This window comes from Mesoplodon densirostris, chromosome 5 (genome assembly GCF_025265405.1).
Source record: "Mesoplodon densirostris isolate mMesDen1 chromosome 5, mMesDen1 primary haplotype, whole genome shotgun sequence".
In the NCBI taxonomy this organism is placed as follows: domain Eukaryota; kingdom Metazoa; phylum Chordata; class Mammalia; order Artiodactyla; family Ziphiidae; genus Mesoplodon; species Mesoplodon densirostris.
The window spans coordinates 60292230-60306691 of NC_082665.1; the positions used below are offsets into that span (position 1 = coordinate 60292230).

The 14462-nt window shown below is 48.2% G+C and overlaps 1 protein-coding gene across 5 annotated transcripts in view; it reads left to right on the forward strand.

Moving 5' to 3' along the window:
* The window catches only part of BOC (BOC cell adhesion associated, oncogene regulated), a 79471-nt gene that overhangs the window by 31648 nt on the left and 33361 nt on the right, over window positions 1-14462 (forward strand). For all 5 annotated transcript variants that reach the window (XM_060098944.1, XM_060098948.1, XM_060098946.1 and 2 more), the window contains 2 exons: window positions 5769-5930; window positions 6627-6905. In XM_060098944.1, coding sequence (XP_059954927.1) covers window positions 5834-5930; window positions 6627-6905 — 376 coding nt within the window. In that variant the 5' untranslated portion in view covers window positions 5769-5833. The remainder of the gene's footprint in view (window positions 1-5768; window positions 5931-6626; window positions 6906-14462) is intronic.

Consider the following 14462-nt stretch of genomic DNA (forward strand, 5'->3'; position numbering starts at 1 on the left):
GGGTCTTCATTGCTGAGCGCGGGCTTTCTCTAGTTGCTGCGAGTGGGGGCTACTCTTCGTTGCGGCACATGTGCTTCTCATTGCAGTGCACAGGCTCTAGGCGCGCGGGCTTCAGTAGTTGTGGAACGTGGGCTCAGTAGTTGTGGCTCATGGGCTCTAGAACACAGGCTCAGTAGTTGTGGCACACAGGCTTAGTTGCTCTGAGGCACATGGGATCTTCCTGGACCAGGAATCGAACCTGTGTCCCCTGCATTGGCAGGCAGATTCTTAACCACTGAGCCACCAGGGAGGTCCCCTACACATAGTTTTTTAATAGAAAACATACACAAACTTTGGATAAGGAATAGGCTAGAAATATATTTAGAGGCTGGCTAGAGCATGGCTCATACTTAAGACCATCAAACCATTGTTGTTCTCCCCTGTGTAATGTCAGAGTGGTCTGGGTAGATGTTCCAGATATTAATCTTGAACTGTATTGCCTAATGTGGTAACCACTAGCCCTTGTTGGCTAACTTAAAATTAAAAATTCAATTCCTTAGTTATATTAGCCACACTTTAAGTATTTAATTGCCACAAGTGCTAGCGGCTACCTAGCATCTTGGACAGTGCAAATATAGAACATTTTCATCATTGCAGAAAATTTTATCGAAGACGTTCACGTAAAGAACAGTAAGAGATTCTTCTAGATTAGAATCTAAATGGTAAAAGAATGAAAATGACCACACAGAAAGTTACTGTTATAGATAATGATCCAGGTGACATTTTTATGCCTAAGGAAGTAAATTTAAGGACATTCTAAATTTAGTTCTAAAAGCAGTTTTAAGCAGTTGGTTAATATGACCCAGAAACAATCTTCTGGGAGACAGTGTCAGGGTAGTGGAAAGAGAACCAGACTAAGAGTCAGGAGACCTGACTTGTAGCCCTGGATCCCTCTTCACTGGGAGACCTTCTGCAAATCACTCAGCCTCTCTGCACCTTGCTTTCCTCATTTATAATACTAGGTACCTGTTAGGTGTTATCCAAAGCTATTCATTTTTCTGAGGTCCCTCCTGATTTAAAATGTTTCCCTTTAATTACGTCTGGGGGTAAAAACTTTTTACATTAGAAAAAAAAAATGCCCTTTCTTACATCCTTCTCCTAGATCTGTCTAAACCCACATATTCAGCTGAGAATTAAATTCATTTGTTGGCCCAAGATTTCCCCCAATGTCAGTCCTCTGTGCAGGAGGACCACCCTCTTTCTTGAGGCCAGAGGGCTGCCAGCCCTCCCCCTCCAGTCACTTGGCATCACCTTCTCGGGGGAAAAACTTCTCTCTGCCTTGGAAAAGGCCAGTCTTACTCCCCAGAATTGGGAACATGTGAAAAACCATGTAACTTGGGGTCAGAAATATTCCTTTTTTCACCTAGCCAGCCCCTCTCAGCCAGTGGAACAAGAATTTTGTTGGATCTCGTTCTTGCCCCTGGAAGAATGTTTTTAAGAAAGACCCTCTGTGCTACCTGCTAGATTACATGCTCTTCTGTGTAGCTCATCTTGTTAGTGGTCATAGGACATCCACAGGGTGTGTTTGGCATTTTAGACCGTGGAGGCTTCTGTCTTAGGGAGCTGTAGTGGCCTGGGTGATCAGGGGATGAGATGTGGCCTCGGGTGCCCTTGCCTCCCTCTCGGGAGAAGGTGGAGCTAGCCTACTCCTGCTGATGATCGACTCTCAGTTGTTTGTAATTTTCTCTCGCAAAATAAATACTCTAAGGCTGTAATTTCTAGTGCTTGGTCTCAACCTTAGACGTGTATTCTGCTGCTGTTGTTTTTGGAAAGTTTTAAAACCGTCTGCTTGGAGATTATTTCAGTGGGAACATGTATGTCAGCAGTTCAACTTCTCAGATGCATTTTCTTTTATTTTTTGTGTCCAAGTAACCCTTAAAAATAGAAAGTACCTAGGTCTCAATGAGGAATTCATGTCAAGAATTCGTTTTCCCTTCTCTCTGCTTTTGATTTTTTTTTCTTGATCTCTTTTTCTGAGAATATGCAGAAAAAAATAAGGATATAGACCTACCTTGCATTGCCAAGAAAAATAACAGGCCTTACTGTTGCCTTCACCCAATTTTGAAATTGTACCTTGTTCATTTCACAGTGGGACAAAGTTACACTGCAGTTAGGTACTCCAATTAAGCCCTACTTGCCTTTTTTTATTATTAAAAAAATGTTCTCAGAAACCTGCATTTTTGGAACTATTTTTCTAGACCAAGCTCACGAGGTAACTTCCTCCAGGAAGCAGCTCAGTTTCCCCAGCTGCTAAATAAGATGCATCATAGCTACGGTGATCCCCCCACCTCTGTATTTTTGCCACGGTTCTGCTTTGCCGTGACGGAGACCCCATGTGTCCTGCTTTGGGCTCTCTGAGTGGTATCTGCTTACAGCTCTGTTGTGGGACTTCATGAGTTAACTCCTTTCTCCCTCTTTGGACACCTGCTTCCTCACTCCCTCTCCCTCCTCAGCTACATTTTTTTTCTCCTTTAAAAGCGGGATGGTAGCTGGCAGCAGCAGTGGGGTCTGTTTCCATTTTGAACCTTATAAATTACCCAGGGTGCAGAAGTAACAGGAATTGTTTGGCTGGTCCTCGTTAAGCAGGAGGGGGTCTGGGCTGAATTTCCTCAGTAAAACCTTTGTCGACTTGACAACCCAGACACCTCGGTGGCCCCTGTGTGCTGGGATAAGAAACAGCCCTCCTGTCCCTCTTTGTCTGCTTGTCTTCTCTCTGCCCTTTATTACTTTGTATTCATTCCGTCTCCCTGCTGCCTTCCTTTCCTTCCTTCTTCCTTTCTTGGGGCGGGGGTAGAGCAGCTGTGGGCAATCTCCTCAAGGAGTTGGGGAAAGAGGAGCAAGTCATGAGCAAGCAAGTTCCCTAAAATCCTGTAACCGGTCATTCATGCAGTGTTCTAGATAAACACGCTATTTCATTGGGGGAAAGTAGAGAATTAAAGCTAGTATCTGGACGATGGAGGGGACACCAAAGGCTTGCTTTTTGCTGTTCGTCTGGAACTATATTAATGAACGTTTCCTTAATGAACAGTGATTAAGAAACCACTGTGAAAATTCCTCATTGTTCCACGTCACCCTATTCCAACTCTGTTCGCCAAGCGCCCACTTGGTGCAGAGGGCTGGTAGAAGAAAAACATGAAAAGGCTACTTCTGTGGTGAAAAGCACAGAACTTTGGAATGAGCCCAACCTGGGTTTCATTCCAGGCCTACAGTCATATGACCTCGGGCTAGTTACTTACCCTGTGGAACTCAATTTCCTCACCTGTAAAGTGGGGATAATAGTCCCCATCGTGTAGAGTTGTTCTGAAGATTAAAAGAATACCTTGTGCAAAGAGCTTAGCAAGATACCTATCGTGGTAACAGGCGTGCCCTCCCTCCCAGCACGGCTGCCCTGCCCTGCCATACTCACATCCTTTGCAGCTTCCCTTAATTTCACTTTGCTAATAACACGACCCTTTGATTTCCTGGATTGTCTGGAAAGGAGCAAAAGCTCTCGCTACCCCAAGAGGGAAAAACTTGTCAGGAAAAGCTTAAAATTTTTCTTTCAAACCTCTTTTAGAACATGTCCCCTTGTTCTTCCCCAGAAGAGTGGAGGTCCTCTGATGTTGAAGACACGAGGCAAAGGGAAGGATTAAAAATCAAGGGGAAAGGACTCTGCCCTAGAAACCGTTCCGAACATCAGTGTGGGGCCGGGCCCTAGATCTGGTTTGGAGGGGTGCTTGTTTGGCAAAGCAGCGTAGCCCTCTTAACTCTCTAAGTAGCTAGGTGAAAAGCCAGAGGAGCTTGGAGAACGGAGAGGTTTAGGCAGATCTCAAGCACTCCCTAGCACAGAGCAAGACCCTCGAAGCCCAGCCTTCAGTCCTCTGTGAAAGGAGCCACGGGAGTTGAGAGGCCCAAGACCGGCTCTTACAACAGACCATACAAGTAGCCAGAACTCCAGAGACTGGAGAGCGTACAGCTGTCAGCTGGGCAGCTTAACTGCCTCCTATGATTCTTCAGTGATGACTATAAGTTTTTGAAAGAGTCGCTGGTTTAGATAAACTGGTCCAAAAGTGTTTGCATTTTGAGTATACGTCACCCTCCTGGAAATAACTATTAATATCGCCCATGTGCACGATCCAGGAATATGCACCCACTGCCTGGGTCACTGTGATGCCGCCTTCAGGTACCTGAATCTCACCCTACTGTCTCCCTGCCTAGCAGGGCGTGGGCACACCTTCCTCATTGGTCTCATGTTCTATAGGTACAGCAGTGAAAACACAGAGGCAAGATCTGGGTTTCGGCTGTGACAGAAGTGTGTGTACATTTGCCTCTTTGTGATTTTGATGAATCTTAAACACCGTAGCTTAAATGAGGCATAAAGAAATAATACTGTGTGGGCTTCCCTGGTGGCGCAGTGGTTGAGAGTCGGCCTGCCGATGCAGGGGACACGGGTTCGTGCCCCGGTCCGGGAAGATCCCACATGCCGCGGAGCGGCTGGGCCCGTGAGCCATGGCCGCTGAGCCTGCGCGTCCGGAGCCTGTGCTCCGCAACGGGAGAGGACACAACAGTGAGAGGCCCGCGTACCACAAAAAAAAAAAAAAAGAATACTGTTGTTGGCTCTAATGATTAATGAATGTCAGTTAGATCAAGAAGGTTGACATTGTTGTTCAGATCTTCCATATCCCTACAATTTTTCGTCTAACTGTTCTGTCAGTCACTACGAGGGGAGTGTAACAATTGCCACTATGACTATAAAACTGCCTAGTGTTCCACTTTAATTCTGTCATTTAAAAAAATGTATTAGGCATATGCACATTTATGATTATACTCTCAAGATGTGTGTGTTTCACTATGTGAAAATTTTATGTCACTAAAATTTAAAATAATTTGATTAGGACTCAGGGTCAAAAAGAATGCATATAAAGGAGAGCCTCTGGGGGAAAAAAATGATCTGGCAGAAGACCAAGATAAAAATGAAATTGTCTATTTAAAAAAAAGTACAGATTTTGTAGAGATGGAAAATACCAGAATTTCAGCCCTAGGGGACGGAGAGAAGAGGGGCCTTGGCTGAGTGTGACTTTTGTCTGTGTTTGTGTCTGGAGTTGCAGAGGTTAGACAAGCTGAGGAGGGTTGGTAGGTTCCAGGAAATCAAAGAATGTTGACAAGGAGGTAGGTGAAGGGCTGGGGTGAGTCAAAACAGGAGATCTTTCATGAGCCTCTGAGACTTTAGGATTCATTAATTAGTAACATCCCCTAAATGAGGGATGAAGCATGCATTCAGTGGACTATGACAGCACTGTGCACCGTAGTCTAAACTAGCAGCATGGTGTGCCACGTAGCCCTGGGCACCTGGCCTCCTGCAAGCAAATGGTAAAGATAACTGCATCCTTTCCAGCATCTGTGCTGGCTACTCACTGCCCTGAGCCTGGGACGTGGCGGCCGGTCTCCGCCTCTCCATGTCCTGGGCTCTCCTGTCCTTGTTGCTGTGGGTGCACTGGGCAAGGCTCTGGCCTTCTTACCATGACATCCCCTTCTAGCTCAAAGGGGCAACTTAGAAGCAGCTTATGTTAGATGAGAAATGGCATGAGAGTGTCCTTTAGTCTTCCAACAGCCGGCCAGGTCAAGACTTTGAATGTTACCACCTGTGTGATGGAAGCAGGGGGCATGGGGACAAAGCCAGGCCCCATGGCTACCACAGGGGTGCCCCAGGCATTCTTACCACAGCCGTTTCTCTCTCTTTTTCACCACAGAGTGTAGCAGGGGATTGCGGTACCTCTTTGAGTGACTCCTTTGGCTTACGGGACGTTGACACACCATGCCGCGTGGGATGATGATAACGCAGAGAGGAAAGAGGTCCGAGGTCACACTTGCTTGCCTCCTCTTGGCCATGGCGGGCTGCTTCGCAAACCTGAGTGAGTGTTTTCCTTGCCTTCTCAGTGGCCCTTCTGGGAAGAACACTTTGCCCCTAGTGTCAGAGGGAAGCATCAAGCATTCTACAAGGACCCTCTAAAAAGGCCTCCTTCCTCCTGGATTTCAAAGAGCATTTCCTTCCCACTGACCTTCAGGGACACGCTCAATAATACAAGATGAGAAATGATCTCAATAACATCATATTGGTTGTATTTTGATATTTTAATCATTTGAAACTTATACTAGAGGAAGTAACGATAATGACTGAACTACCTTTTATTGAGCACTTACTATATGGCATTACAGCAGGCAGTTTACATGCATTGTTTGTCAGCTTCCCAGCGACTCTGTGAGACAAATATTATTAGTCCCATTTTACAGATAAGAAACTGAGACCCCAAAAGGCTAAAGTTCCCTGGCTCAGAAGCAGTGGCACTGGGATTCAGACGCAGCTCCTGTTCAGGTCCAAAGCCTGAGCTCTTGCTTTCATACCACACTGCCACTCCGGTCTACTTTCTGGGGAAAAGGCCAGGTTGGGGAAATGGACCCGAGGTCAGCAGAGTTCTTCAAAGAAAAGTCAACTCCTCTCTGGGTTGCTCAACTCTGAAAGGCTGCCTGGGTGCTGTGCTTCTGAGCATGTCATGCTGTTGGTTTCTTGGGGGTGTCAGTTCATCGCTGCATCCCTGTTCTTCCTCCAGACGAGGTTCCTCAGGTCACTGTCCAGCCTTCTTCCACCGTCCAGAAGCTCGGAGGAACCGTGATCTTGGGCTGCGTGGTGGAGCCCCCCTGGATGAACACCACCTGGCGCCTGAACGGGAAGGAGCTGAATGGCTCGGACGATGCCCTGGGCGTCCTCATCACCCGCGGGACCCTCGTCATCACTGCCCTCAACAACCACACTGTGGGACGGTACCAGTGTGTGGCCCGGATGCCTGCAGGGGCTGTGGCCAGCGTACCAGCCACCGTGACACTAGCTAGTGAGTACTGCTCCTCTCTGCACCCTCCCATCCTCTCTCTGTCCCCCACCCCAATCAAACCCCCTGTCATCAGTCCCGCCATAAAAGGGGCCTTGCCAGCTGACGTTTCCAATCAGAGAGTGGTGGCTGCCCAGTAATCTCCAGTGGCTGGGGACCTTTGTGCTCTCTGAGTAGAGGCAGTGTCTGGAGTGAGCGTCTAGAAAGAAGGAAACTTGACATGGTTGAGCTGTTTCTGTGGGCCCCAGAGCTGGGCCACGCCGTGCCTTTCTACTTGGTCGCCCTGTGGTCTTCAATGTTGTTGTGCCCCCCGCCCCCCATCCTCGAAGCAGCTGCAGTCAGAGCATGTACAGGGCCACGTGTGGTCCGAACAGAGCCCGCCCGTTCCCCCTTGGCCTCCTGCCTCTCTGCGGGGCAGGCATAGTCTAAATTCCTGAAACAGAAATAGTGGAGCACAATGAAAAGGGAACTGTGGGACGGAGGGTGGAGAGGAAGAAGTGAGGCAACACTTTGGTCCAAGGAGGGTGCCGGGAGAAGACTTCGTGCTACTCTTATATGTAATGACCACTTGGATACACTATTGTGCCCAAGCTCAGCACACACATTACCTGATTTTCTACCCATGGTATGTACGGGAAATGAGACTTGACTGGTTAAATAAACTTCCAAAGGCTTATTTTGGAAGCGCAGCCGCAACACCTGCTCTTATACGTGGAGTCTATAGCCAGGACATTCACTTGGCCCTTGAACAATTCAGGGTGAGGGTCGCCGACCCTCTGGGCACTCGAGAATTGGCATATAACTCATAAGGGGTCCTCTGCATCCGCAGGTCCAACCAACCTCGGGGCATGCGGTGCCATAGTATTTACTGTGGGGGAAAAGATCTCCAGCCACGTGGACCCACGCAGTTCAAACCCATGTTGTTCAAGGTCAACAGTATTAAGAATTAACCTCCCCTTCCTGGTGGCTGAAGCCTAGGAAACAGGGGACCTTGTTGAGAGTTCCATGGTGTTTGGGCTTAACCTTTGAGAAGGTCTCCTGAGCTTGTTCCTTCACGACTTAGCTGTGCCTCTTTATCCTGGACAGCCCTGCTTCCGTGTCACCATCGTTATCAATCTCCTGGACCATGTGGTTCCAGGAGGTTGGTGGTCCTTATGTTACAGGTCACACCTAAGGCAGCCAAGCTTCTAAGATGCTCCTTAAGCGTCGGCTGGGGTCCCTGAGGTGTGAGGCGTGAGTCCTGGGGAGAAAGTGGTGAGAGAAGGGGGAGTAGAAAAGCAGGGGAGAAAAGACCCCGCCCCGCCCTCTGGTTTCCAGATCCCTAGAGGGACTTCACTCCCGTGGGAGAATAGAGACTAGAACGAGGCTGGCAACGGTACTCCTGTTTCCTGAGGAGCCCGTTTAGCAGCCCTGCCCTCTTCTCAGAGGAGGCCGGAAGACAGGGTGGGTCCCTAGCTACCTCCCTAGTGGGGAAGGCCAAGCCTGGGCTGCATCTTGGAGCCACTTTGCCTCTGGCCGCAGCAGCACTCACTGAATCTGAGTGCCAGGCCTCTGGGGAGCAGGCTTAGGGTTCGGGTTTGGGTTTAGTGAGGCAGGCAGGCCCTGGGCCACCTGCTGGGCCCCCCCCCAGGTGTGCTGGTGGGCTGGGGGAGGGTGCTGGGAGAGCTGGGTGAGGAGGGTGACAGGGGTCATCTCGTCATAACAAGAAGGGCTGAGGCCAGAGCTACACTTCTTACCATCATACTTCTCTTGTAGATTTTTAAATTATAATTCAATTGACTCTCTAGAAAGTTTAGAATATGTGGAACATAATGTCTCCCCACCATCCTCATACCACCACCATCATCATTTTGGAGTACACCCTTCTGGTTTTCATCCCTACCTGTATTTTTACACTACTGAATATACAGTGTCTGTCCTTATTCTCTCCCCTTTGACATCGTATGACAAGCGTTTTCCATTGGCCATAGGACCGTATTTACTTTTTCTTTTTTATTGAGTATAAAATGCATCCAGTAAAGTACACAAAATGCACGAATGTTAAGTGAACAGCCCAATGTGTTTTTCACGTGTACGTACCGTGTAACCACCGCTCTGGCACGCTTCTAGTTAATCTGTCCCCCATCCCCCTCCAGAGCAGGAGCACAGTTGCTCATGGCCCTAGAACATCCCAGAGTGGCTCTACCACAGTGTCCTGAACGCTCTTCCTAGGGCTGGGCAATCGGGTCCTTGCCTGTTGTTCGTTATTACAAAGGAGAGGTGCCTTTTAGCAGCCTTTGTGCCTTTAGCAACGCCGCTCCTCCAGGAGGTTTGCTCACCTGCAAATGGTCAGCCCTCGTCTGTGAAGACTTGGGAGACTCCCTAACTTGGCCTAATCATGAGCCAGCCTGAACCTCTCATTGTCTGGAGAACAGGAGAGCTGGAGAGTGGAAGATTTATTTTGGAGCCCTCCTTCTACTTCAAGGTGAATCTGTGTGAGGAGAGACAATTTATAGCCTTTATTTTTAAAAAATTCCTGGCCGCTTCTTTCTCTGGTGTTCAAAGGGATCTGCAGTTGGCAGTGAGCACAAAGGGAATGGTTTGGTTGCAACCCAAGAAGGCGCAGTGAGAGAAGAGGGGGCTTGTGCAGAAGCTGAGGCGAGTCTTGTTTGAAAACCAAGAGCCATTGGCGTGTCATGTAGGCATGAATCAGAAGAGAAATGTTTGGGCCTGACCAGAAGATGGATGGAGAAGTGCTGGAAATGGGGAGAGCGGGCTTGGAGGGTCTGGGTCCTGGGGAGAGGGAGTTGGTGGACTGGAACTACAGCCTCCCAAACTTGGAGGAGGCAGTGACGGGGTGGTGGGAAGGCGGGAGAGAGGGGTGCTGTCCTTGGGTTAATGCCGTGGGGGATTTGGCCCAGACTCAGCAGCTAGATTAAGTTTCCCAGAGCACATTCCTGAGCAGAATGGGGGCTGTGTTTTGCTGGGTGGCTGGTGTGCGAGGGAGGCCGAGTGGCAGAAGGGATTATCGAAGGCACGTTCTGCATTCAGAGGCGAGACCGGCAGCGGTGTGCTGGCGCACGCACGCACGCACGCACACCCACACTTGGTGTTTCAGGCTTCCTTCTCCTCCGGCCTCTCCCCAGTGCATTCAGATGTTCATCCTCAGGCAGGGCACTTGCTGTTGGGCCTCCGTGGCAGGGCGCTGCCTCCTGCATCTCCGTGAACCCCTAGAGATCACTGGTGGCTTTCAGTGATGGGGTCTTTCAGTGATGGGGGCTTTCAGTGATGGGGGCTTTCAGTGATGGGGCTTGCAGTGATGGGGGCTTGCAGTGATGGGGGCTTGCAGTGATGGGGGCTTGCAGTGATGGGGCTTGCAGTGATGGGGCTTTCAGTGATGGGGGCTTGCAGTGATGGGGCTTGCAGTGATGGGGCTTGCAGTGATGGGGGCTTGCAGTGATGGGGCTTGCAGTGATGGGGGCTTGCAGTGATGGGGCTTGCAGTGATGGGGGCTGAGACCTGGCTTGCGGATTCAGGGATGTGGAGGAGGCTGCTAGCAGAACTTCCCTGGTCCAGACCACTTTTACTCTGATGCCAGGGGGTGCACTTGTACTTTACCCCTGCCTGGTGACATCAGCCTGTGTTCTTCAGGTAAAATGGGACCACCTGAAGTCTCACCTGTGCACTCCCACCCTCTCCTCCAGGTGGTCCTGGCTGTGTGGAGAACTGCTTTTCTTACTCTCTGTGGAGGTGCCCTTCCCACTCTCTTCTGTGGAGATTATTTTTCCCTTTTCACTTAAGGTTTCTTTGTGGTGAATCTCTCTTGCTGCTAATGCCTCTCTTCAGACCACCTTGTCTAATTCTTTTTGAAATGCTTTGCTCTCCTTTCTTACCTCTCTTCCTCTTACCTCTCTTTTCACAAGCTTTACACCCGGGTGCCAACCACTCTGTACGCCTGAACCAACAGCGGATGTTGCCCGTGGACACCACATTCCTTGTTCCTGGACCCCGAGGCATCCTTAGCGTTGCTTTCCACACAGCACAGCACGTAATCACAACCAGTTCAGAGCTGGCACGCAGCGTGAAAGCTGTTTCCAACCCCTTACCACTAGCCATCTACCATTCAGATAAACTCCTAATAATTCTTCATTTTTACCTTCTTTCTATCTTTTCAGTTAATTCTCCCAGTTATCCTATAATCCCTAGGTCCTAGTCATAGTTGGAAATAAAATAGGCGGTAACTGGGTAGTAATTCTATATCTGGGGAGTTTAGTCCTCAGGCTAATGTGAAGTCTTATGCTGGTGCTGGTTTAATTGACAGCCGATCTGTAACCCCTCCCTAAGGTCTTTAAACCCTAGGACCAGTCACGTACTCCTGAATTATCCTTCTCTGGCATGAGAGATCAGAGGCAAGACAGCTGACAGGAAAGGAAGGAGTTCCCCTTAGGCAGCTGCGTCCATGACTCTGTGCCTTTGAGGAAAGGTCAGAAGGGGACAGGGGCCCTTTGTTACCATAATTTAACCCATGAGTGAAATGAAGAGCCAAACTGGTGTAATGGAAAAAACAAGCAACTTGAACCGAGGATCTTTTTTTCTTCTTCTTTTTTTTTTTTTTTTAAGTTTTAACTCTGCCACTTAGAGTCAATGTGGCTTTGGGCAAGTCACTTGATTTCTCAGATTGCCACAACTGTGAAATGAGCACAGTAATGATTACATCGTCCATCTTATGGTTTTGTTTTGTTTTTTAGAGAATCAAATGAGAGAGTATACGATAGGAATATTTGGAGGCATTTTATGAATTCCAGACTTCATTCACTCACCCATTTGGTCAGCACATACGTGTGGAGTGTCCTCTTGCAGAAGGCTCTGAGGCCTGTGCCCAACCCTGTGCTGCCCAACTCCACTCTGGGAGCAGCCCCGGGACGACAGAGCCCAGGAGTGGCAAAGCTTCCATCACAGCCAGAGCTAAGAGAGAGGACTGGCTTATCAGGAAGAGAGAACAAACCCATTTCCTGTGAATTTCTTAGCTTCCCCTACACACATGTTCTCCAACCTGGGTTCCCACCGCCCCGCCACCTCTGAGAGCAGCCCATGGTGTCACTGCATGTATGTGGTCAGTGTAGCCCACAGAGCTGCCCGTTTATGCTTGTGTTGGTTCACTGCTGCTTATTGTTCCAAGGAGACAGTGCTCGTTTGCCCTGGCAGGATGGGCCGACCCTGGCCCTTGGCCTTGTGAGTTGCACAGACAGAAGCCATGACTCTTCTTACTCACCTCCCCAGCTCTGATTCCCATCAGACACTTCCTTAAGGTCTTCTGTGCTGTGACCCTGAATTAGAATAGGCCACTAAGGATTGCTGTCGACATTAAAAAAAAAAATTTCTAGCTTCCTTTATCCTTGTTTTTAGTCAGGGTTCTCCAGAGAAGAAGAGCCAATCTCTCTCCCCCCCTCTCTCTCTCTCTCTACATATATATATAAAATGCATGTATGTGTATATACACACACACATATATACACACATACATAATTACATAAACACACATAATTTTATGGAGAACATATATATAATTATACACACACACACATACGGGGAGAGAGAGAGAGAAAGAGGAGTAGAGAAAGGCAAAAAGAAAGGGAGAGAAAGATTCATTTTAAAGAATTGGCTCGGGCCTCCCTGGTAGCGCAGTGGTTGAGAGTCCGCCTGCCGATGCAGGGGACATGGGTTCGTGCCCCGGTCTGGGAAGATCCCACATGCCGTGGAGCGGCTGGGCCCGTGAGCCATGGCCGCTGAGCCTGTGCTCCACAACAGTGAGAGGCCCGTGTACCACAAAAAAAAAAAAAAAGAATTGACTCACATGATTGTGGAGGCTGGTAGGTCCAAAATCCATAGGGCTAGCCAGCAGGCTGGCGATTCATGAGTCCCACTAGGGAACCAGCAAACCAACCATTCTCCTGAGTTCAATATCTGGGTGTTTTGGAGATTGCTGTCCTGCGAATTGGGGAGTGTTTAGAATTTCCAGCAGCACAGTAAGACCTAGTCCGTCCTGCTGAGGATCTCTTAGTCTGATGGAGAAGGTGGACTGCATTTACATGTTAGCCATAAAGCAAGTCAGTCAGACCCATGAGTTGCCTAATAGAGATATAAACAGATTTTCGTGGGAGCTCAGGTGAACAGTGATTCATTTCAGTTTCAGGGGATTGAGGAAGACTCAGGGTTGAGCCTTGAATTTGTGCAGGACAACCTTTATCTCTAATTTTTTGAGTCCTCACATCCCTTTCTCAGACCTTCAACAGCGAAGTTCAGCTCTCTACATCGTGTACTTAGACCTAAGCCCAGTGCAGTTTCTTGGACGGTGCAGATAATTCCATAGTGAGTTCAGTCCGATCCTGAAATTAGGATGAGGTAGCAAGAGAGAGACCATCACCCAGTGGCTGTATTTCCCTAGGAGGGGAAAGGAGTCTGCAGCTGAAAGCTGGGTCTGAAGATACCCACCAGTCACAGTGTGAATCTGCCTTTGCTGGGAGAGGCAGAGAGACAGCTCCACATGGTGGTATAGTTGGAAAAGGAGAACTAACTTGACCTTGAAATCCAACTGCTTTATGCTGTAAGCGTTGTGTATTTTACTTTGCCAGTTGGACAAGAAAATTATTGAAAGACAGTGTAAACCTAAAAGGTACTAAGCAACTTGAGTACCTAAATAGGAGATGACTAAGGAATACCTTACAGCTTTAGGCCAAAGTCATATTAACCCTTTCTGTTTTCTACTGGATACAGGCAGAAATGCACACCTCACAAGAATTTCCCCTGGTATTCTGTTGAAATCTTCAAATGGCTTTGGTAATGCTAATCCCAGTAGGCCTGGCACAGGGGCCCAGACAAATGTGTGGAGTTAGCTCAGGGCATCATGGCAGCAACTGACCCAAACAGCCAGGGTTCCAATTCTCTATTTAGCAATGGTCAATATTTACCCAAAGAGGACTCAGTTCCATGGTGCATCTTCTCCCAGGGACATGCTTAGAACTCTTAACCTACCCCACTCCTCTCCTCAGTCTGTTCTTTGCACGAACACCCATATGCTTAAATAAAATCCTAGGTTCATTTTCTAAGCTAAGAGAAAAGGGAAGGACCACACAGTGTGTTAAGCAGGTACAACTATAGATTCAGTGAGCCAGAACAGACTTTAAGAAGGCTTTTGCATAGGAAGACAAGGGGAAGGATTGATTAGCTTGCTTGAAATCACTGGGACCTCTAAAGAACATGATGCAAGATGGTTCCTTTAAAATGAAAAAGCATCAAGAGAGCAAATGAGTTCCTTGGCTCTCCTTTGTTTTGTGTGTGTGTAGAAGAGTTCAGGGATTTCTACCCTGATCTTGTTTTTTAGACTTTCAACCATTTTTGGAATCTGGTAATAGTCCCAGGAACTATAGAACAGTGAGTCTGTCCTGCAAGTGGGACAAAATGTTCAAATCTAAATAAAGGACTATCACTTAATACTGAGGGGAAAAAAGGGTAAACAAAAGGAAAAAAAAAATAAAACTTGCTGTGGCAGAAACAGCTTGTTTTTTTCTTTAGGGAAAATTG